Genomic DNA, 25,085 nt, shown 5'->3' with positions numbered 1-25,085 from the left:
CAGCAAATAGGATTTTAACCTTCCAGACACCACTTAAGGGCAGAATAACAAAAATAGACTATAATCAATTGGAAAGTGGTGACCGGACAGCAGCAGCCCTTATCTTTGTTAGTTTGCACTACCTATTGGGAAATGTCATTACAGTGGACAGGCACCAGTTTGCATCAGGATTTCTGTACCAGAGTTATCTTCATCCTTCCTAATCTTCAATTTGACCAGGTCTTCACACTGCCTTAAAATCTGCACAGCATCCTCCATTGAGCAATTGTCGAGTCGGATGTTATCAATGGCTAACAGCTTGTCTCCTGGCTCCAAGGTGCCAGTTCTACATGGAGAGGAAAAGAAAACTAAGAGTACATTCATATTTGCCTTTCAGATCTCACAACACATTCAGTTCTACAGTGGAAATGACAATATTAACTTTTTACTGTCCTTGATCTTTCCTGGAAAACAATCATGAGCTGAGTGTGGGACATCTGTAATTTTAGTAAGAGGAAGTTTATATAGAGCACAGAACCAGCCAGGAAGACTGGATAAATCTCCTGAGTAACATACAACCCTGAAAATGCCTGATGTTTAACTGACACATATTCTACCCCTTATGGAAACTCCTGTGTGAGCACTCTTAGAAATAAGCCATGCAGCCACACTAAATTCCTCTGGACACCTTACTGTGAGGTGTTGGGATCAGAGAGGAAGTCAATGCTGAGTTATTTGCACAGTTCTCCACCAGTGCCCACAATTCACTCAACCTGTTCACCAAAGCAGGAGCTGAGACATGGCAAACTACCTGATGATCCATAGCACCTCCTGGGATACATGAAGCCCTTTACCACATGCTCTTAAATGCTGAACACCCATCTCCTAAAGACTCAGCAGACATCTTAACCAGTGCCCTGGTCGCCTTCTCCATTAGCTCAACTCTATTAGCTTCAATACAGAGAGATTTTATTGCAAACTTTACTGTAGCCTGAGAAAAACCTCTAGTGCTGAGATCTTCTTGGATTCTGGAAATATCCAGACCCAAGTACTACTGCTTGAGCTCCATTCAACTTCTCTAGTAGATATTCTAACTATCATGGAGGACCATTTTGCAGTGGGTTTGACAGATGGAAAATCCTGCACTCACCTGTGTGCTACACTCCCCTTCTTGATGTCAGAGATGATCAAAGGATCCCCAAGTTTTCTGCTTGCAGCTGCAAAAGAGACACATAGTACAAAGCCTGGTGTTGAGTTTGCTGTCCAGGAGGGGGATGGTGGATGGTTAATGGGGAGAAGCAGCCATAAGGAAAAGGGATTTATATTCCTGTCACAAAATGATGCTTCACAGTTGAGCTCTGGAAGCCTCTCCAGAAAGAAAGAAAGAAAAAAACCATAAATCCCTAAAAAGCTTGTCCGTTTGCCCAGGTTAATTTTCTTTGGACTCCTGAAGGAGAGGACGTGTGGTGTCCAGCAGCAAGAGGCTTCCAGCAGCAAGAGGTGGCATTGCCAATCCCAGCACTGTGGAACACCCCTCACCACCCCTCACACACAAGACAAGGGAGCCAAAGGCTGTGGCTGCAGTCAGAATTAGCACTGCTGCCTGGAGAGCTCAGCCCCATGCTCCATACCAGCATTTCCATGTCCTTCAAGTAAAGTGGGCTGTGAAATTTTCCAGGTGGAAAATAACCCAGGGAAAGAGTACAGTTTTCCAGCTGTTTCAGCTCTCTAGGGCACTTAATTGTACAACCAGATTAATCAGGGGTGGTTTGTACTGGAGCTGGAAGGGATGGGTGGTTTCCAACTCTTATCTCCTGGCTGACCCTGATAACTTTTCAGCCCACGAGATGTATGTACACATCTCTGGGAGCATTTACATTTTCAAACTTGTCTGCAAGACCTGCTGCTCTCCTGAGATACCCAAGAGATATTTATGACTCAAACTCCTCCTGACCTCCTTGTCAACCACATGCCAAACATACACCAAGAAAGAGCATCCATTCCGCCCTGCATCCTTCCCTCCTGCCTTGCTATGGGAATTGCATTGCCTCACTTAAAGTTGACAGAGCTTCTCAGCTTCTCACAAAAACTGCGTGGGAAGAAAGAAACTCACAGCCTCTGAACATATTAGGTGCAGGGCAGAGATTAAAATATCTGTGAGGCACGTGGCACCAAATACACAGAGATCCACCTGCCTAAACAGCAGTTAGAGAGCACCCAGAGTCAGACATAATGAGTGTTTACCAGCTTCTCTGCTCTAGATTTTTCTGTTTACATCCATTTATGAGATTTAAAAACATATGTCTAACCCAACACCCTTAAGGATACCCTCTCCCAAAAATAACCAAACCTTCTGTACTAAAGAGAGCGAAAAGTCAGCCAATCTCAGTTGTGGCAGTGCTGAGAACCACGGTGAGGTCAGACAGCAAAGAGCAGATTTTATAATAGTCACAGCAATGTGACTGCTGAATGGTACAGAGCCTGGAGGAATTCTTTTCCCTGTGTCTTACTGGAGCCTGGTACCAGACAGTTTTGGACTGGACACTCACGTTTTGCTTCTGTCTGCAGATCTAAGGGAGGGGGATGTGTTGTGGAGATTCACAGAGGGCTTGTCCCTATATTCAACCTGTCCACAGCAGGGACCAGACTGAAGACAGGACAGGCACTGGGCAGAACTGAGCAGTGGGAATAAGGGTGGGGTTCAGGCAAAAACCATGCAGAAATCCCCACACTGACTAAGAAGGCCAAACACCATGGACTGACAGCACAGGGATTGAGATGTATCACTGACAATTATTACTGTGGCTCTCCTTTTCAGTATAGGACACAGAGTTGCTGCTGACAGAGGTGTACAGAGTGGTGTCCAGGCAGCAGTGAGGGGAGACCCTGTGAGCACACCCCTAGCCCTGGGTCAGGTGGCACTGCTGCATGTTTAATCACTCCCTAGCCTGGTTCTGTCAAAACAATCCAGGTTACCAGAAATACTTTTCACTGCAAGGTTTGTTTACTAGTTTCAAAGCAGAGGTAATGTGACAGAAAGGGGTTAGGGAGGATCCTAACCTGTCCTGTGGTGGGCTGGGATGGCCATCTCTAACTTGACCAAGCCACAGCTGAACATGTCTGGAGACCATGAACATCAAGAAACCAAAGAGGGAGGGAAAAGAAAAAAAAAAGGCAGGCAAGCAAGCAAGCAAGTATAGACAACAACATGCCTCAAGCTCTTCAGAATTTATGGTTTTCTCAGCATCTGCCGTGCAAGTCCTGTGACACGCGGGGGCACCCAGTCAGTCTCTGAACAGAGAACGAGACCTTGTCCCTCTGAAGCTCTACAGTCGGTGTCAGCACTCAACACAGCACAAGCTTCCCATGACAGAAGCAAGGGTAAAGAACCAAGTGCTTTATCCATTAGAGAATTTTAAGGAAAAATCATTCTGGGTTTTGTTTGCAGGCTTTTTTAGAAGTTTTGCTCTCAGAACATATTTTCTTGAGATCTGAGTTAAAAGGAAGAGCCATATACAACTGCATACAACTGTTCCTACCAACAGAGAACTCAAACTTTAATAAATGGCAGCCTTTGTAAACTTAAAATGTTCTAAATATTCATCACAGAATCATCATTGGATTGGAAGGGACCTTAAAGATCATCTAGTTCCACTCATGGAACAGGGACACCTTTCACTAGACCAGGTTGCTTGAAGCCCCACCCAACCTGTCCTTGAACACTTCCAGGGATGGGGGATCATCACATTACATAATTACTTAATGTAAAATGCAAAGGCTTTATAAAACCATCAAATCTGAAGGGTAAGTTAGAGAGACTTAATGAATAACCATGTTCTCTCAAGAGGCATAAGATACAAGGTTAAGATAATGAAATCTCACAGCACAGAACAGAGGCTTGCTGTTCATTCTATAAACCTGACTCCATTAATTAACCTTTGGCATCCCAAAGCCCTTCCTGGCACCCCAGCAGAGTGTCCAGATGGGCTTCCTGCCTGTGTGCTGGGATCAGGTTGCCCTCTGCACCCCTGAGACTCACATTTTTAACCATCCTGGGCCATTCACACAGGGTGACAATGTTCTTCTGTGCAACAGCTGCCTGTCTGATGGTGAGAGAGCTGCAATTTCACTGAAGGAGTAGCTCAGTAGAGGTCAGAGCCATTAGCTACATGAACCCCTGGTGAGATTTTCAACAGACAATTTCCAATTTGCCTGCAATTAAAACAGCACCAGCCTAAACTATGATATTAGGGCTGTGATCTTTGGCATTAAGACATTTGCCAGATGAGTAAAGCCTCCTTATCCATTAATTTCTGCTGTTAATGTGGTTATTTCTCTTTAAAAGACACTGTCTTGGGAACTCTGCTGCAGGAAGACAGTTTGGACACAGCCTTGCCTCTGGGTTTTACTTTCCTGTGTGTGAAATGGAGATGACAGCAAAAGAAATCAAGGGAAGAGGTGGAGGCAGGAGCTGGTGTGCAGAAACCCATGCTCACTCTCAGCAGGCATCCTGGCTGTAGCCTCCATCCGCCAGGGCAAGCCACTTCAGGTGGAAACAGACCCTTTTTCAGACACATTTGTATTTTTGGTGGATTTACCAGTGCAAAAGACAGTTTAAATCTGCTCCAGTGGCCCAGAGAGGGTTCCATAAATCAACAGCTGGTGAAAGTAGAAGCATGTGGTGGGGAAGAAACTCAAAATTAGAACACTGCTTGGCAGTGGTGACAGGGCAGTGATAAAAAGGTGAATTGATCAATACTGTTATTTACTTTTTATAAATTGCTTTCAGTCTCTCTGCTGGGACTGTGGCTCACTCAGTGTTTACGCTGTGATGGATGATGAGCCCAGGAACACGTGTCCAGTTTGTGTTTTTAACAGAATGCATAACGACTTGTACTGGTAAATTATTCCTCTCCAAAGAGCATCAGCACATATTTCACAAGCATCAACTCATTAAAAATGTCCTTTATTATTGACCAAGCCAAAGCAACACTGCCAATGGGTAATTAAAGAAGTTGTAACAATGCCATAAGAATGTATTTAAATAAGAAGCCATTTTAAATTGGAAATAACAAAATCAGAAACCAAATAATCTCAGGATAGCTAAGGAATGAGAAGAGGAAAAACAGTGAATCAGAATTGATTTCAAAGAGCAGCTGTGAAAATCAAATCCTCAGTACCCAACTTTTTCCGCTATCATTCATTAAATTTAGCAGCAGGTGCATAAATTATCAGTGCCTCCAGCAGATCCTTTTCCTTTCACAATCTCCAGTTCACAAAACCAGATCAGGATATCCCACCAGGATAAAAGCACCAGAGCTGTAGTGTGAGTGAGGGGGTAGGACAGGTGGCTGCTGAGCTTGTCCCACCTGCAGATATGCTCTGCTGGGCTGGTGGCAGGGCACAGGCTAATACAGAGCCAGTAAAACTAGATTTGCTTGGTTCAGAGATCCATATTCTCACTAGGACAGTGATTACACTGCTTAAGCAACTTAATCAAAGTTATCTATCTACCCAAATTCCGGTTTTATCACCTGCAAGCAGATATACTGCCTACTCCTTATCTGTAGTACTTCACACCAAGGGCACAGGAATTGATTTGCTAAGATATATAAAGGTAATTTGATAAACAAGCTATATAAAGCATTAATGCATATCTAAAATTAATGACAATTTCAGTATCCCTTTAAACAGCAACATCAACACACCTCTACCCTACAGTGAATGTCACAACCAGCCCTTGGAGAGGATATTTGAGACAGAAAAAAAATAAACTCTCAATACAAAAGGAAATCTTTTATGTAACCAACTATCATTTTCCAGAGGGTAATAACAAATCTATATCTGATTTTAAGAGGTAAGGTTTTGAACATACAAGAATACGTGACTATTAGCTTCTCACTGCTAGAGATTTTAATTTGTAAGAGATTTACAGAAAACCTACAAAGGCATAACTGCATCATTAGAACTGATGCAGCCAGCAAGATCAGAGCATTTGAGGCATGTGTTCTGCTAATGGAGATGGGTAGTTCAGGCTAACAAGGGTCAAATCTTCACATCCCTGTGTCAAATCTCTCAGTTTCCCTGTATTTGCATCCTCACCATCCAGAGCCTCAGAGGTTGCTGCAAACAGGCAAGTTCAGAGCCATTGGTGCAGAAAGGCCCATGCTCTGCTCTTCAGCCACAGTAGCTGCTCTACAAGCAAATACCCTTCTCTCTGGGACAGAGGCTGAAGTACTGGACTATGGAGAAAATGAGAGTTTAGCTGTCTTCATGTTCCTTCAGCCCTGCACAAAGCGCATGGAGCAGCACACACATGGCAGATTTAGTGTTTTTCATATAGCACATGGAGGAGACTGAAATGAGGCGTGAAGGCATAGAGCTCCCTCAGGAGTACAAAGCAGTGTCAGTGAGAGGCTCACCCCTTGGATTTTGTACTCATCCTTTTGGGAATGGAAAGGGAAATAGTGCTATATGCACGTATTTCCACCATGCATCTTGATTTGCTGTGTCCCTTTGCCACACTGTGTTTGAGCAGGAGGAAGAAACCCATCCGTGCTCTCAGACCACAATTGGAGACCCATCCAGCCCAAGCCTTCTCTTTCTGGAAAACCCTGAGATCTCTGAGAAGATTAAATGCCCTCAGCAAACCTCTGCCCCTCACCAGGAGCAGGTACAGCCCCTCCCTGTATGTTCATCCCAGAACCAGAAGCATCTGCCCTCCTCATACACAAATCTCCTGGGTTTTCAGCCCTTTCATGAGCATTTCCAGCAGATTTATGGTTCCTCCTGCAGCCAGCTCCATTACATGGATTCTTCCAATGCATCCATCAAGAATCCTGCTCTCCCTTCACCCTTTACTTGTCCATCTCCCAGTTAACTCTGAGAGCCACAGCACAGCAAGACTTTGATCACATTTACTTCTGTAGTGCTCCTCTGATGAGGTTGGAACACCTTCTGCCCAGGTGGAGAGAAACCTTCCTAGGCAGAGGAATTAACTACAGAGAAGCCAGATGAAGCCAAGAGGTATAACTCAATGAAAGCAACTCATCTTACAACTGTAGTGTAGCTAGACTATAAAGTTCATGAATAAACCAAATTCTGTGGCCACAACAGTGCAGTGGGTCTTCTAATGACCCCTTCACCTTGTCATCTCTTAAGCTGCTCCAGTTTTACAGAGTAGGGAACAGGAATCCAGTGCAAGAGGCCAGTAAACCAAGTCCCCTCCTTTAAAGCAGTAGTTATGTACTTTTCCATATCAGAAGGAAAGCTGTAAAAGCTGTTTCTAGATCTGCACAAGCACTCAAGTCAGCAGAACTGAGAGGAAAGGAACTGAGCAAAACAGAGAAGAGTTATTTTTACCTCTTATTTTGCTGCTTTCATCACACTCCTGCATGCACATCATGCCTCTGCAGGAAGTACTTAACATAAGGCTGCTTGCTTTGGTTTTAATGTTTGAACCCGGTATATTTATTTGCCTGGTCAGAGCCAAAGTGAAAAAATGATGATCTAATTTGCTAAGGATGATGTGGACATAGGTTTATATAGACTAATATATGAAAACAAAATTAGGATTAAGCTTGAATTTCATCCTTGCCACTGCATTTTCTAGGTGCCTTTTTCTCCATTTGCAAATGTAATTTTAGCTTTGACTCAGGAATCAACTGCAATATATTTTAGGTTTATGCATGTGCAGTACTTAAAAAATATCCTACAAACATGTTCAGCAATCAAAAAGATCAAATCAATTATAGTGTTAAAAAGCTGCTTTGTAGTTGGATAGTGGGCATCTATTTAAAACCCAGGGGTCAGTTTCTTTCTATTAGCAGTGATTTCAAAAAAGTGTGTGAAATCACTTTTTTTAACAAATTTGAAATGAAAACCTTTCTAACATAAAAATATGCTTGAAGTGTAAATGCTCATCTGAAGCAGATCCTGTTCAAATAAGACTTCACAAATAAAAACTTATGTTCTTGCCAGCAGCTCCCAGGTTCATTTTACTCTCTAGCCTCAGACACCAACTAAACTCTGAATCTTAATAGGGCCTTGCTCAAGCCAGTTTTTGCTACCAGATCCATTATTCGAGGTTGCTCCCTGAGGCTGGATTGCCAAGGGAGTGTCAGGGCAGCAGGTTGGAACCCAGCACAGCCTGCACTGTGCACTGCTCACTGCTAGTGAAATGACATTTTAGACAGCCTGCTGCTTTCAGAAAGCACTTTGATGTCTTCAGACAGTAACTGCTACCAAGCCAAATGTTAAATACTGTGCTGTTATCTCTCAGGATTGTCCTTGTTGCACAAATAGGGGAAGCTGAGAAGAGGGAGAAGAAATATCACAAGGTGCAAAGGCATCATCCTGTCAATGTTCCAGTCACTCCTTAGAATCATCCCACTTAGACCAGAACAGCTTCAATTAACTCTCTAACTAATGCTGTAAATGTCAAGAAGTAATTACCACAGCTTATCCTTTTTAATGAAACCTAGTTTTCAAGTGTCCCTTGCCACTTCATTCCCCAGACACAGCTGGGTCCATGCTCCTGAGGGCTTAGACAAGAGATCCCATTATTGCAGCCTCCCAAGCTGCTCTGTTTCAGATCAGAGGTGGTGGCAGTCTCTGGGCACAGCAATCCTGAGATGATTCAATTCACTTTACCTCGAAGTGAAAGAGGGATGAGTGATCCAAGACCTGCATATGTTTGCCATACAGGAAAAATTCACTGACACAAAGCGTAACAAGACCCCAGGTTAGCCAGAAATTTGGGATGGATCTGCCTGTATCTTCCCCCTACAGCATCCTCTCCAAAGAGGCCAAAAGATCTTTAAATGAAAAATTATGCTCAGAAGAGAAAAAGAGATTAATAATTAATCAAGAGTGAGCAGAGAAGAGAGAAAAGAAGGGAAAAGGTTTATGTTCTCTTCTCTCAGTGCACACCAAGTCCTGGCACATGCCTTTCCTTCTGCATGGCTTGAGTTTGTCAATGAAACAATTCCTGGCAAACCCTGGAATTTAAACTGCCTTCCTTTGTCTCTTCATGCCTTCAAGACCCACCACCCTCTTCATGCTCCTCCTCTTGGCAGTTTCCCCTCTCTACCCTTCAAGCTGTGGCATTCACCTCTTACTTGCTCTTCTCCCTCCACCTCTTTTTACAAAGGTCTCACCAGACTCAGGCAATTCTTTTTAAAAAGAACATAATACAAGTGTGATCAAGGAAATAAAAAAAAATATTACTAATAATATAATATAATATTCCTCTGCACCACAGATCAAGTGATCAGTTGAGACACATCCTTTGTCCCAACTCTTCATGCAGCTGCTTTTCTCTGCGGCTGCCAGCTCATGGAGGCAGGAACCACATCTGATTCATTCTGGGATAAATCACGAGCACCGGAGTGCTATAGAAACCCCACATGATCTTATCTCTCTCCGCTGAGTCCTCTAAAATGCCTGTGTGGAAAGCAGAGGCTCTTGCAACTGCTACTGCAAGTCTGAGCAATACTTACAGCTGATTGTAATTCCAAGCTCTACACCTCTTTTCTTGGGCAATTTAACGTGGAAAGTGCCGCTGCTGGGTATGACAGACTCTATAAAGCAAAAAACAAACAAAAAAGGAAAAAAGGAGAAAAAAGAGAGTTTTCAGTTGCATGTATGGTTTCTTTGGAACCAAGAAAACAAGCCCATAAAGCACTGCTTTATTGGTTCAAATAAGGTTATCTGAGGCCCTGTGGACTTCAGCTTGAAATTTGGATTCTCATTAAAAATACATGCTCTGAACATCAAGTTAAGTGCTCACATCACACTGTATTTCAAGACTGAAGCAGCTCTGTCAATGTAAAAGGAAAGAAAAGTTCTTTTTTAATACAAAGGTGCACTTTACCCCTAGCCTACAGCTTTGGCTCCCTCCTGGCTTCGAGGCCATAAATGAATATAAATATTATTCCTATTATTGGGCAAATATTTAAAGTGTGTCCTTTTCATCTACTCCTTAGGCTTATCTCAGCCAAGCAATGAGCACAGAACATTTATGAAAGGATCAGAAGAACCCTCCACCTCAGTGCACATTAGAGAACAAGAAATGGAGCCAGTCCTCACAGGGTTTCTCACCCTTCCCTCTGAGCCTTGTGAATACACTCCCTCCTATGGGTTAGCAAAGGCACTGGCAGAGTCCCATGGGCAGAGAGGAGCAGCAGTTCCTCTGGGAATGTACCTGCCACATCAAATTCAACCTCCAGCACCACTTTGTTGGTGAGCGCCGCGTCCCGCAGCAGCTGGTTGGCCTCCTCCATGGTGCCGTCCTCCGTGGCGATGCCGTTGATGGAAAGGACTCTGTCCCCCACTTGCAGCAGTCCACACCTGCAGTTCACAGTGGGAAAAGAGGGAACGGGAACGAGGAGACAAGGAAAAACAGGAAAGGAGGAAAAAAAACAATCCCACAACCAGCCATGAGTTACTTTTGCCAGGCAAATTTGTTACAAGACACACAAAGTACTGACATGTTCTGCAGAAGTGGCCCAAAAGAGAAAATAATTCATTTTTCTGTGCCCGTCCCAGTGTCCCTGGAAGGGCACAAGGAAGCAAACCTTCGTGGGTTTCTAAAGTTCAAACATACTTTGCTTCATAATAACCATTTCTGGTCTATTTTTTGCAACAACCAAGGGGAAAAAAAGTAACCCTCACTGTTGCCATGAATTTTCCTGGTTTGCTGAGCGTTCATATTAAAGGAGAAGTGTGCAACTTCTCACGCTCGTGAATGTAAACACAGGACCATGTTTTGTAAATACTGCCCTTGTTATGAATTCCTTCTCAAGGAGAAGGGGAAGTTGAATGACAGCCTCCTTGGCCAATGTGGTTGAGAGGTGGGGATACCACCCTCCAATCCATGGTCACCTTGCTATAGGTATATAATAGAGAAATAAACTAAGGGGCAAGTCTTCTGCCCTGCATGCTCTGTCCACCCAGATCTGTCTCCCCAGTCTCATTTCTGGTAGGCCTTGCGGTGATACCTCACCTTTCTAAAAATCAACACCGTGCCTGAGAGATGAGAATGATCAACACAAGGGAATGTGACTTACTTCCCAATCTAACCACAAACAGCTCTTCCCATGCACTTGCATGTGCACCCTTTGGAACACAAACTAATGGCATTGAAAATTGCACAGATTCCTCTGCTTAGTTCATGGCCAATACTGAAGCTACAATCCAATAAATTCACCGAAATGTCTCAGCAAATTAGATAATCATTTATCCCTTCTAATTGCATTTCTGGAAGCCAAATGTACAATGATTCTGTTTAACTGCCTTGAAAGGCCAATATTATTCCAGTGGGATGGCCTGACGATATAACTCCAGCTGACCCTTTGGAGCTCTTGGTTTAGACCCACTTTCTCCAGGAACAGAGATGAGCAGGATTTTTACTTTGGAAGGAGAACATGATGGCAAGGACACATTGGAGATGTACTGCTACAGCACAGTTTGTCTCTTGGGACCCTTCTGCCTTTATAAGCAAGGTGTTTTTCATACATTCCTACATTCAGTATCCACCCACACTCCCTTTTTTTTTACATATACTGCAACACCAGCAAGGCGATCCTCCAAGTTATCTCCCACATTATCTCAGCCCGTTCCCACCTGGGCTGGCCCATGGCTCTACAAAAACAAGACTGCAGTGTTCCCTGCAACCATGGGAAATTGCTCATTTTCCTTCTCCTCTATCAGTTGCTCACTTTAACTACATCTTTTTAGACTTTCCATTTATCACCTGGCTATCCATGAGACCAGAGCTTGGGAAACCACTCTTCACCCATCACTAAGCTACAGAGTGGTCTCAAAAGAAGTTTAGGATTATGGCATCAAGTATAAGGTTCGCCTCAAAGTGTGGAGTTATTTTACCACAAAGATTTTCCAGAAAACATTAGTTATCCTGTTTTAAGCCTTCTCCAGAGAAGTTTTATTCCCTTCCTGTTAAATGATCAAACACATCTTTGTCTTCCCCTTTTTTTCACAGATACCTCACAGAAGACAGCTTGTTTTTTACTAAACCTTCCAGTCACACTTCATCACTCACATCCAGTTCAGTTGTAAGAAAACAGCACCACAGCTTCCAGGCACACAAAGGCATCAAAGGCAACAGACACTTGGCTGTATTATTCACATCCAAACAACAGGACGTATATGAAAGGCCGAGTTATCAAGAAAAAGTACACATATCTGAATTCAAGAAGAATGAGCAAGCACAACATCTTGTGCCAGTGGCTCACCAAAAGCTGAGATATGAACAAGAGTGGAGAGGGCCCAGGGAGGTTATTTTACTGGTAGGAAGGTATCTTCACACTTCTGCCTGAGTTAATGCCATCCATGGAAAAATACTGGCTACTTTACGAGATGCAAATTCAGAGCTGTTTGTTCAAGGAGACTTGGATTAGGAAAGACAACTCCATGATGTATAAATGAACCCACCCTTGCGAACAAATTACATCAAGTTTAATTACAGTCCTTTACTGGACTTGTGGCTATGCAGCCATATAGACACACTTAGAAAGATCAGCTTATAAATACAAAAATGGCACCAAGTAAAACAGTGATGACTCCTCTGTCACCACGAGGTCTCTTGCTATGACTACCTTGGTATGTCTACCAAAAAGAGCACCTTTTGCAAAGGAGAGACCAACAGCTGCCTTACTCAGACATCACTGTCATCTTGAAGGTAACACTGGGACACAATCCACTTTGTGCACACTGTCTCAGCCACAAGGGCAGGGAGCTCACAGGATACCTTTACACTGCATCAAAGCAAACTTTTGCCACCTTTCCCACCAGAGATGCCTTCTCCCAAAACAGCCGTTTCATGTGTTTCTTCACTCAAGGTGCATTTGCCTGAGTCTTTTACAGCCAACAGCTCTGTTAGGTATTTTATTTCTTTTATTATTAGCCTTGGTCAATCACAGTTGTTTAATCCCTGGTTGTTTAATCACAGTTGTTTAATCTTGCAAGTTTGTTAAAGTTTGTGGTGTGATGCCAGCCTTCTGGCTACCTTCCCCTACCAAGTACAAGGAGGCCTGACATGTCTTGTTAACCCTTCAAAATCATTCCAGAGACATCCATTTCCAGTTGTTATGTGCCTTTGCACTGGGAGGGGAGCCTGGGGAGCCAAGCACCCTGCAGAGCTCTCCTTGGCTCTGCCATGGGATCCTACAAGAATCTTCAGACAGTTCTTCCAAAGAGAAGGCATTTGTATCAGAGATTCTCAGGGTAACATCAGCACCTAAAAAGTGCTTTCAGAGTATGGGAGCAGAAGTCTGTTAAAATCAGAAAGGAGTACAGGCATCTCCTGGAGTGAAAGACAGCCCTAGAGATGTGTCAGAGTCCATGATGGGAATATCTCCCTGGGGTAGAACAGATTTGCATTTTTCCATGACTCATTCCTTGGGCTTAAAGACAGCAGCAGAGCAGCAGAGGTGTCTTGCTTGATACAGAGCAGCACATATTCAAGCCTTGGGCAGGATATACACTGCAGAGCTCACTCAGCATCATCCACATCTGCGTGGTCACTGCAGCTGCGGGGGGAGCTGCTGCATGGCCACACTGCTGGATGCAGACACTCATCCACTGTGCCCTTACATGCCCCTGAGCCAGCCTGCACAGGTCAGACGAGCACATCTTTGTGTGCACATCTGTGCCTGCACATTGGTGGGTGGGTCTCAGCCCCTAATGGGTCAAAGCTCTGGTGACAGCTTCAGCCAGCTGCTAAACTCTGCTTTTGCAAACTATTCATACCCGAAAGGCAGAAGCACAATGATCAAACAAATGTGTCTGAGCAGAGCTAGAAAACATGCAGCTCAGCAGGAAGCATTGATTTTGGATACCAGGATGGAGAAGTCAGATACTCTCCCTCTGCTGCCAATGACAGCTGGGGAAGGAAGGACAAAAGCTGTGTGCTTCAAGGCAGCCAACAGGGGATGTTATGCTTCTTCCCCTTCCCTGCTGATAACAGGGGCTGAATCCCTGTCTCATTCAAAACCCAAAAGCTTCATCATGCACCCTGGAAACAAAACAACAGGTGGGGAGGGAGGTCTATTAGAGGCTATTTGTAGTAAAACAAATCACAAGTCAGACAGGTGAGATTTTTTTCATCAAACCACTTGCCAAAAGCTAGCACAAAGGAGACAATAAATGTCAGGCAGCCCAACATCCCTGAAAAGAGGGTGATGCCATGCTCCTCCCTGGTAGTACTCACAGTTGCTGGGCACCCCAGAGGCAGCTCCTCCACAACAATCCAGACAGACAAAGCCAGTATGGATCATGCACTTGTACAACAGCACTTTCAGATCCACAGGTTTTGCAGAGCATGTGAACATCCAGGTCAGATCCAGGCTGCTAAACCTGATCCCTGTATCCCCAGAGCTCACCTTTTTGGCAAAGAGCGAAAACCACAGCACAAGAAAGAGCACAGCTCAGCCTCAGCTGGGAGCTCAGTCTGGTAAAAGGGATGAAAAGGGCTCTAATGTCTTGGGCTGCAGCTACAGCAGAACCTCTGAAGAGCAGGGAATAAGGTTATCTTGAATGACAGAGCAAAGAGCTCTGTGAAATAGCAAGAAACAAAAAGTTAAATGAAAACATAAAACTGTCTTTTTCACTTCACTGCAAACGCAGTGCACTTATTTCTTCAAGATGGGGAGGAAACACAGCATTTTCCTGCCAGCCAGGAAGAGCAGTATGGTTTAGGAAAGAACAAAATACACAGCAGAGATTTAATCCCAAATCAAATCCAGGCTGCAAATGCAGAGAGGATTGCTTCCAGTCTCCAGGAAGCAGCAGCCAGAAGAGTGTGAATGCTGCTGGGTGGGTAGTGCAAGATTGAGCAGCAAGGGTGGCACATCAGAGCCAGACAAGGCTGCACCACCAGTCACTGCTTTTCCTCCAGACTTGGCAAGAGGATAAAGCAAAGCCAGGCAGATTTCAGCACATCTCTCTCATCCCCTGGGACAGGAGGCTTTGTTGCTGCCTGATTTATGAAAGGAGTTTGGTGCTTTGCAACATGAGCCAAGTTCACCCACAACAGAGAATAAAAAAACCTGTAACACCATCACCTTAATATTTAAACCCTTTGTAAATATTTGGAAACAATCAAACAAACAAAAGGCATAACAGGCTTGTGAAATCTCTCCTAATCTGCAACAAGACAGCTCTTTTTCCTGTTTAGCCCCTTGTCACTGTCCTCCCAAGGACACAAGCACCAGGTACTCCTGTTCCACCTTGCCTCTGCATCAGCTGACTGGAGAGGCTACAACACAGAGACTGGTCTGCACAGCAAGGACTTGCTTTTCATTTTGCAGACACTTTTTCTGCCATACAAGTCTACAACTCCCCCATAGGCTCTTTTTCTGGGCTGGCTTGGAGACACCAAACCTTCAGCACATGCTGATGGGGCTGTCAGAGACTTCCAAGAAAGGCTCTGCAGCAGGCACTGAGTACTGCCACGTTGCTGCACCTTTGGCACTTTTAGGCTGGACAGACCACAGTGGTAATCACAGGTGGGAAGAGAAATGAGCACAGGGACAGTAAGTTCTAGCCTAACAAAATCAGCTCTCTTTTAAATCCCTCAAGAGATCAAGCCATGCTAGGACTTGACCTGTTCAGTAACAAAAGCTTTAGGCTTTACATTGTAGGCACTCAAGCAGACTCTAAATCCATCCAGCAAGGGCATTGGGAGCAACTGAGCTCCAGGGCTGAGGCTCCACCACTGGAGGAGTCACTGGTCCCAGTGTCCTTAGGGATAATAGAGAGCAGTTAATGCTGTTCCTGCCTTCTGCACTTTTCCCAGTACTACGCAGTCAAAAGCAGGAAGGATTAACTGCAGCACCTACCTGCTCCTCAACTAGAGCCCTATCTCTGTGGTTCAAAGCCTTGTCTTTATGGCCAGTTTACATAGCTGGGCTCTGCTACAATGAAATCAGTCAGAAAACATTTTGCAGAGGCCATTTATTTAGACCTTTCCCTTTTTGCACCTACATAAATGATTTATCTTTCAAAGAGGAATTAAAAAAACAAAAAAAGGGGATGGGAATGGCACTCTCACACAGACACACACTCCCTTCCTCCTCCTCCCCGACCGGCCGCAGCCTGGTGCCAAGACGTTCACCTGGGGTGCGAGGGAGGCCGCGGTCAGCCGACGAGTGCAGAAATGGCAGTGACAGTAAACCATGCCCAGTGAAGAATGGGAGATATTACAAGGATGATAGTAAATATCTAAATGAGCCTCTGAGGAGAGAAAACAAACCAAACCATGAAATGTTCTGCAGCAGCACCATCAGCATCCAAGGGCAAGGTCTCTAACCTCTCTGCCGGGCTGTCAGGCTCGATAAAACGGACGAGAGGTGGGGAAGACAGAGTTTCGGTAGCAAAGATGCCTCCCTGGAGCTGAAGTCCGAAGCCATTCAAAGGGTCTCCCCTGAGGACCACCTCTGTTGTCTCCGTGTGGACTATCTGCCCGCCAGGACCCACCGTGCTGGAGGCCAGTGACACTGAGAGGAGGAGAGAGGCAGAAGGTCAGGGCAGCCACGGTCAACATAACATTCTGGGCATAGACCTCAGTCTGGTGGTGGTGGGGACAGTGACCAAAGAGGAGGGAGGCACTGACAGTGCTGAGACGAGTGGTTCTACCCTGGCTAACAGTTGACAACAAGGACAGCAAGACAAGTATGAGTGCCCCCTCCAACCCAGCCTCGCCCAAGACTGCTCTTACGTGAGCTCTTGTGCTCCTTCTTCTTCTGTCTCCTCCTCAGCATGGTGGTGCGGGGGCTCATGGGGTGGGAGCTGCGAGGTAGCGTGTTGGAGTTCTGGCACGGGAATCCCTGCGCGTTCATGGTGGGAGACGAGAAGTTGGCAGCCACCAGAGCTGGGGAAACACAGAGCACGTGAGGGACGTGCACAGGGGGCTGCAGCAGTGGGTGCACTCACTAACAGTGTCACCTCATGGGTTTGGAGCAGCTCCTCCTTTACAGCTTCACAGCTCAAGACCCAAGGAATGTTTGCTTCCCACAGTTTGGACATAATCCAGTGTGTCCTCTTCCCTATCTTACCGCCACAAGACAAGAAACCTGGGGCAGCACAGAGCCCACGCCTGACAAGAAGTGCATCTAGACATTTTGAAGTAGCCATAATCCTGCTGTTAACAAGCTGTACAGCACTAGGGCTGAGCTGCATGTGTTGCGGTATCACATTCCTACAGAACACCAGAGACACCCTTCCCTGTCCCACAGCAGCTCGTTTTTGCTGTATGAAAGCAGGCACAGGAATGGGGGTTAGAGGATGGGTGCATGGGTCAGTCCAGTGCACTGCTCTTGTCCCAGTTACCAGATCTGTGTCTGCTGGGCTGCAGATACTGATTTTGTACCTCAGCACACTCAGGGCTGTGGAAACAGAACTGGATGACTGAGGAGGAAACAAGTGACAAGCTACAGCATGGACCTGAATATTAAGGAAATGGAGGGGTACAACAAGAATGAACACGGGCAGGATGAGGGCAATGCCATGCACTGAGGTTACATTTGCAGTAATCCTGCCCAGGTGTCTGGTTCCAGGTGGGTGTCTTGCAGTGTCCGGGGTGGTGCGTGTGACAGTAGTTGACACAGGGGTCCCAGCAGTGATGGTGGTCACTCTTCTGCACCTTGACTGAAGGCATCCAGGGGAGCAGAAATCACAAACAGGAAGGAGAAATGAGAGAAAGAAAAGGTAAGAACCATAAACTAGGAGATTGTAGAAAAGAGCCTTGTATTGACTCTGAACAAGTCAGGACCCAACTATAGCATGTCAAGCATCAGCAGCAAAAACACAACCCCATGTAACCTCATGACACTTGATGCAAAGTGGCAGAAATCCACCCCTTTCCACAAAAAACTCTGCATCCTGTGCCAGTGGCCTGACTCAGCCACGCTGGCAGTGCACACATCATTACCATTTGCAGTCTGCTGTGTGATGTGCAGAAGCTCCATCCAGCCATGAGTTACCTGCAGAGGCCATCAGCACTCTCCTACAGCAGCAGGGAAGGCTCCTTGTGCTGTTTCCCACCTTGCTGCCAGAGCTGCCCTCCTTGTGACAAGGCTCAATGCCTTCCCCACCTGCCAAGGACTGCTGTGAGCACTTTGCTTGGCTTCAGCATTTGGTTGTTTAGCAACTGCTCTGGCACAGGAATGCACACACGGATGAAAGACAGGAGTAACAGAGAGCCACCTCCAGCTCACCACAACAAAAGGGGGTTTATACATCACTGCTTAAAGACAATTAAGGAGACCACCAGCACAGGAAATATGCCAATGCTGTGCAAACAGCAAATGAAAGCATAGCATCAACATGGCAAAGCCTGTTCAGGGGCCCACCACTGCTATAACTTCAACCCTAACCCCAACATATCCTGGCAGAATCTGTTGCAGTGTGACATCCACCATCTGGAAATCCCTTGTCCAGGAACTGCAGCTTTGCAACACCAAGGTCACAAAGCCACAAGTCTCTTCTGATGTGCCTCAAACAGTCCCAAGGCACATGTCCCTTGTCTGTTCTCACTGACATTCCTTTTGCCCCTGGGCAGTACAAAGTCAGTTTGGTTTCCTTTGCCCAGTACCACGTGTTCTGTCCCAAATCTCTGCGCCTGGATCTGTCTGGACTTCTCTTCTTTGAAGAGAAACTTCTGGCTAATAAGCACGATTTCAAGCTTTTTTATTCAGCTAAGTATGGAGAGCATCCCACAACAGAGCATGATCACAGCCACACATTATCCCAGGGTTTTTAACCTCGCAGTCACTGGCACTGACAGGCCAGCACCTTCCCAAGATGACATCTCCTCCTGCCTCTGGGTCCTCTGAGCAGGCAGAAATGCCAGCAGCACTGGCACTACCAGAACCTTCTGAGGGTGCAAACCTGGGAGAGGGACTTATTTTGTTTACTGAGCCCATCCAGAAATCTCCTCTAAAGGTCATCTGTTAGTGCCCTGAATAGCAGACATCCCTTTTTATGTGTGTGTATCACAGGCACTAAATCATTTAGGTCAGATTTTCCTGACAATATAGTCATTATATTTAGTCTTTGCTAAACATTTAGTGAGTTTAGCACTTAGTCTATCAAGCTTTTAAAAAAACCCTTCCAGCTCTGGGGTTTCTATTTTGTGTATTTTCAAACGTAAATTTTGAGCTGGGCAGTTTTTAAAAACAACAATCAAATTAGCTATATCTAGACAAAAAGTTCTTAATAAAATTAAATACTTTGAACATAAGGGGCAGAGCTTATGGGCATATATACAAAATAATTTAATCCACTTATAAAAACTAAAACTCTCCCGTTTGTATATTAATTCTTAGCTTACATCTGACAACAGAAAAAATGTTCCTTTGAAACTCAACTGTCAGCAAACTGGGGGAAAGAAGGCATTTTGGACAATGCTGGGAAAAAACTCCTACAAGAGCCTTCCCCAACCTTTCACACATCATCCCTGCCTGAGGAAACCCATCCATCCCAGCACTGCTCCTGGGCACCATCTGCCCCACGGATCCTGTGAGCAGGGCATAATCCTCCCATAAACTCTCCAAATGTCCCCAGAACCACAGAGAAAGCCAACTCAGTTTATGCTTTAGCTTGTGCTTTAGTTTGTGCTTTAGCATCAGGCCATATTTTTGCATGGCCCCTGATCCAGCTTCAGATCCCTCTACACTTCCTCCAACCAGATGCTGATTGCACAGGAAGCCACTTTTTAAAAATATAATGACAAACACCATGCAGGCACAGGCTGAACGGACTCAGTAATGCAAGTGCTGAACATGGATGAATCTGCATCACATCCTCTCCTGATTCTTTCCCTGGGCTCCACTCTCTTGCCGGCCACAACAGTTTGTTTTTGCAGGGTCCATGTTTCTTCAGTATCCCTGTCTGCTAAACTCAGAAAGAGCAGCCTGTGGAGTCAGCACAGCATCCTTCCCTATGATCCCTCATGTGTCAGAGAGTTTAATCAAAAGTGGAAACAACTGTTAGATCCCTGAGTTTTCATACTCAAGTGTTGCAATCATTGTCCCAAGTTTGCATTCTGTATTTGTGCCACAGAAAACTGATCTGTGTATGGGGGTTTGTGTAAACAGCTCTGATCCCATTGAGCTGTCCTTCCACAGAGCCACCTTCTCCTGAGCAGCTGCTCAGTGCACACATTCTCAAGAAGATTAGGAACAGGGCACTAATGGAAGGAGGAGAATACTTCATTTTAACAACCATTGAAAAAGGATTATAGCTTTCCATTTTTTCTTGGGCACAAAGGTCAAGTCATCCATTCACTTCGTTAAATTGCTTCAATTCTGCACAAATTGGACTGGACATGTAAGGAAATTATTTCTAGACATGGAGATTTTTTTAGATTTTAGGTTTCACTGTATCAGTTTAAGGAAGACCATAAGATATTTTCCTCCTTTCCCTAAACTGCCCTAGAGGAGAGTGGAAAGAGCAGATGTGCCCAGGTCTACTGTGCATCAATATTATTAAAATGCATGTCTCTGAGAGATAAGTGATTGAAAATGGTGGAAAAAGGGACTGGCACTGAACAGTCACCCACAGAACCCAAAACACCTGAATTACAAGACTGCCAGTACATAGTGTAGCAAAACTGTAGGCAAGAGCTATAGCAAATATACAGATACTGAGGCCATGGTCACAACGAAATTTATAGGAGAGTCTGAGACAGCTTCTCATGCGGAGGGACGAACTAAAGGTGTGTAACAAAAATGCTCACCAGGGTGAATTCCTAATGACATTTTACAGGCATTTTGGGCTTGATCTTACTGGAGCCAGAATTTACTTCCTTGGTATTTCTTTTGTATGGGTGGTAGAAACCAGCAGCAACAGATGGATTCACTCTACCCCTGGCTGCCCAGACACCGCTGCCTCCCAAGTAGGCTGGTTTGAAAGATGAGCACTTACATTCCAGCTTTGGAAGCCCATCAGCACCCTGTCCAGCTACAGAACGCATCTTTTACAAAGCCTTACAAGGCATCAGCAAATAAAAACTGAGCTTAGAAATAAATATATTTGCCAGCAGCAAGGTTGTTTTCCTCCCTCTCAATTCAACTCTCTTATCTGACGCACTAAGGAAGTGGCTTGCACAGCACTCAGCACTGCAAAACCCTGGGATTCCCATCTCCAATTTCCCTATTCAAGCACAGATGTTCAGATGTTGCCTCTTTTTCCTATTCACATCCTTGAAGAACATCATCTAATCACATGCATTTCATCAAAATACCCATTTTTTCTCTCTACAGATGTCTCTCTTTGGAATCTGTTGCCAGCACTCAAAAGTAAGAACCCCTTGTAGGGTCCTAAAGACAGTTTTGAGGGTGACCAACAGTGTAGGCACAGAGGACACACCTGTTTCTGGAGGCTTCAAAGGCAGCCTGCTTTGGTGAACAGGTAGTATCTCCAGCTTGACATTTTCAGAAGTGGCAGCTAACAGCTGAGTTGCCTCTAATAAGGAGCAGTGCTCTGTGCTTGTGCCATCAATGGAGAGAATGTGGTCACCAACGTGCAATGCACCACACCTGCAAAGGAAACAGCAGGAGAGGTAAATACTCACACAGCCAAAATCCACATCCTTGCAGTATGGAGAACATACACAGAATTTAACTGCAAATTAGTGTTCAAATTCTTGGTAATTTCTTTTCATATATAATTTTTTTTCATTCTGGTTTGAACCTCAAGTTCAAGCATTACCCAGCTAGGATGGTTGTTGTGGTTTGACACTGGCCCAACACCAGGCACCCATGACAGCCACTCGCTCACCCTCCCCTTCCACAGCTGGGCAGAGGAGAGAAAAAAAAAATTAAACAAAGGGTTCATGAGTTAAGGACTAGGAAAAAACACTCCAAGAGCAAAACAGGCTCAACTTCAAGGTACCAAGTGAGTTTATTACTAGCAAAATCAGAGGAGAATAATGAGAAGTAAAATAAACCCTTAAAATACCTTTTCTTCCCCTAATCCGTCCCTCCTCCCCCCCAGGGAGGGATTAGACTGGCAGGCAGGGGCTGGGGGTTTTGGTCAGTTCATCACTTGAGGTTTTCTTCCACTGCACAGGGAGAGGAGTCCTTCCCCTGCTATGCCATGGGTTTCCTCTCATGGGACACAGTTCTCAGTGAACTTCTCCAACATGGTACCAATCTCATGAGCAGCAGTCCTCCCAAAACTGCTGCAAACGTGAGTCCCTCCCATGGGCACAAGAGTCCTCCCAAAACTGATGTGGTGTGGGTCACTCTTCCATGGGGTGCAGCCCTCCAAGGACAGGCTGCTCCTGGGAGCAGGGGACCTCTCTTTTCACCAGGATCACAGCCTCCTCCAGGCATCCACCTGCTCTGGCATGAGCACCTCCCCCACGGGCTGTGGGTGGATCTCTGCATCCTCCATGGATCCCCACGGGCTGTGGGTGGATCTCTGCCTCCCTATGGATTCCCAGGGGCTGTGGGTGGATCTCTGCCTCCCTGTGGATCCCCAGGGGCTGCAGGGCACAGCTGCTTCACCACGGCCTGCAGAGGAACCTTGGCTCCAGTGCCTGGAGCACCTCCTCCCCTTCTTTCTGCACTGACCTTGGTGTCTTCACCTTGTTTCCCTCACGTTCTCACCTCCTCCTCTCTAGGTGGAATTAACACTGCACATGACACTTTATTTAGGTTTTCTTCTTAACTATGCTATCTCAGAGGCGTTACCACCACCTCTCATTGGCCCAGCTTTGGCCAGCAGCCATCAGGGATTGGCTCTGCCAGACATGCTGGAAGCCTCCAGCAGCTTCCCACAGAAGCCACCTCTGTGGTCCCCTGCTACCAAAAACCAGGCTGTGCAAAACCAACACATGCATGTTTGAGTCAGTGCTGTTGGTGACTTGACAAAAAACTTTTTAAGTTTGTAAAAGTGCTCCCTCATAGCCAGTCTGGATAGTTAAGGGCTCGCCCAGCAGTGTAGTTAAATCCCAGGAGCCAGGAGCTCAGCTCACAACTGAACACAGCCCATGCTGCACAGCAGCCTGTCTGTGTATCCCCACATAAAGGGTTTCCTGCCTTGTCCATCAGGAAAAGGGTCCAGCCAGAAGTTTCCATAATAGGCTTTAGCCATTTCATAGCTCCAGGGCAGTCAGACCTGAAGTTTTTAAAGCTCAGCTTTCACATGCACTGAGTTACCTGCATTTCCAGTGAGCACTGTCCACTGCTGATGGCTCAGATACTTTTAGCACAGTGTTAAGAACATGTGGACATGAAGATTTCAAGGCAAGACTGGGAAGAATAGCTTTATAACTAACAAGGGGACAAAAAAGCAGCAGAGAAAGGAAAAGCAGAGCTAGGAGCAGCCTGTTGAGATCTGTACCTGTCCACCACGCTGGCTGGCTTGATCTTGTCGATGACAATGACCTGCTTGTTCCGGTGCATGGCTGTGGTCAGTGTGATTCCCAGCGTAGAGCCTGGAGTCTTTGCTATTTCAACTAGTAAAGGACCAGAAGCATTTGCTACAGTATCTGCAAAACAAGAGAACACCTGAAGGCACTTCTCATACAGCCTTTTCCATCTCTAAATGCAGGGGTTGGCCAATGGTGCTGACTTGCACCATTGCGAAGAAGCAAATCTTTAGCTTGGACATCTATGGTCCATGTCACATGGTGACTTAACAAAGAAGAACGCTCAAGAAGCAAAACTGCCTCTGCACAAAATCTACATGACAATGGAGAGTATTACAACAATTCACTCATAGAAAGAACTCTCTCTTTACTTCGGATTAAACAGCAATATTGAGGAATAGATTGCTCAAAGGCTCTGCAACAGTCACATCAATGGTATTACAAGCACAAAAAAGGATGATCATAATCACTGTTACTGGCTTTTCCCCAAAGAAACCAAAAAGAAAAGGCACAAGGATACAGGATCCCACTTTCTGAAGTGCTCAGACGTCTTGTGGCTGATGAGAAGACTGTCAGCTCCTCTTTGCTTCAGCAATAGCTTCAAAATACCACTTCAACTCCTTGTTTGAGCTCCTCCAGTGTGACAGTGGGAGGAGACACAGCACTGCCAACCCTCTGCTCACAACATCCTCCTCTCCCATCAGACAATACAGGGACAAGTCATTTTTAAAAGATGTATCTCTGCAATAAGCTTAATAGATGCTGTAAGTAAGACTATGAAACTCCTACGAAATTGCATTTGTTAGCATAAGCCTGCACCAAACCTATCCATCTCTTCTGAGGAAGGGGGAGGACAAAGAAAGCCCGTGTTTCTGGCTGATTAGACAGAAATTCCCTCCAGCTCTCTTACACACATTTGCTTCCAGATTACCTAAAGCCACCACAAAGAGGTGGGATTCACAAATGTGTTATCACCATCAGACATCCAATAACTGGCACCCCTCATGTGTAGGTGACAGCTCCCACGAAAGCACACATGAAGACCCAGTCATCCACTTTGAAGAGAAGGCCAGCAGAGCCCTCTCAGCACCTGATGCTTCCTCAACCCTTAATTATTCATAGTAAGGCTTTTCCCTTCCAAAGATATGCTTTACTAAAAATGCTGATGCTACTTGGCTCCAAACCTGATGCATGGCTCATTCTTGCTCTCTGATAAAGTGGAGCATTAATGCAGATCTGGGAAGCTAAGCTGCAGCAAGGTCTTTTCTGAGATTTGTTGAAGATGCAGAGTCTCTGGAGACAGAAATTTACCTTGGAAATTCCCCTTGGGGATCAGCCAAAGGATATTCAGGCTCTGCTCTACTCATAGTGACATTTTTCACACGGGAGGAAGCAGAGGAATGAGCCACGTTAAAGGTTATGCAGGCTTCACATAAAACACTGTTTATTCTCTGATGAAAAGGACCACTGGGGAGATCAGCAAGCCCTGGTAAAAAGCACAGTCCCAGTTTAATCAAAAGACACACAAAGCACCCAGCTAAAGCCTGCAGAAGGTGCACTTAAGCATTTGTTAGCAAAGGAACCACCAAGAGATTGAGGAGCTCTTCGAACAGCAAACACCAGGTATATGTCAGTTTTTGCAGCCTTTGTGTATGTCTAGCACATTTCCTCTGAAGAGGGACATGGATTTATATCCCTCCAGCTGAAG

At 45.3% G+C, this 25,085-nt stretch overlaps 1 protein-coding gene across 5 annotated transcripts in view; it reads right to left on the bottom strand.

Moving 5' to 3' along the window:
- The window catches only part of GRIP2 (glutamate receptor interacting protein 2), a 260,411-nt gene that overhangs the window by 22,993 nt on the left and 212,333 nt on the right, over window positions 1–25,085 (bottom strand). For all 5 annotated transcript variants that reach the window (XR_010082283.1, XM_063411633.1, XM_063411635.1 and 2 more), the window contains exons 8-16: window positions 23,350–23,497; window positions 21,370–21,539; window positions 17,521–17,646; window positions 16,718–16,870; window positions 16,310–16,496; window positions 10,184–10,329; window positions 9,480–9,560; window positions 1,130–1,196; window positions 180–325 (exon numbers count right to left, since the gene is read on the bottom strand). Coding sequence is in view for 4 of the 5 variants with exons in the window: in XM_063411633.1 (XP_063267703.1) it covers window positions 180–325; window positions 1,130–1,196; window positions 9,480–9,560; window positions 10,184–10,329; window positions 16,310–16,496; window positions 16,718–16,870; window positions 17,521–17,646; window positions 21,370–21,539; window positions 23,350–23,497 (1,224 nt within the window). In the remaining variant the exon portion in view is untranslated. The remainder of the gene's footprint in view (window positions 1–179; window positions 326–1,129; window positions 1,197–9,479; window positions 9,561–10,183; window positions 10,330–16,309; window positions 16,497–16,717; window positions 16,871–17,520; window positions 17,647–21,369; window positions 21,540–23,349; window positions 23,498–25,085) is intronic.

The sequence above is a fragment of the Prinia subflava genome, chromosome 14, assembly GCF_021018805.1.
Source record: "Prinia subflava isolate CZ2003 ecotype Zambia chromosome 14, Cam_Psub_1.2, whole genome shotgun sequence".
Classification (NCBI taxonomy): Eukaryota; Metazoa; Chordata; class Aves; order Passeriformes; family Cisticolidae; genus Prinia; species Prinia subflava.
The sequence above is the reverse complement of the archived record's forward strand: the minus strand, read 5'-3'. Positions and strand labels throughout refer to the sequence as shown.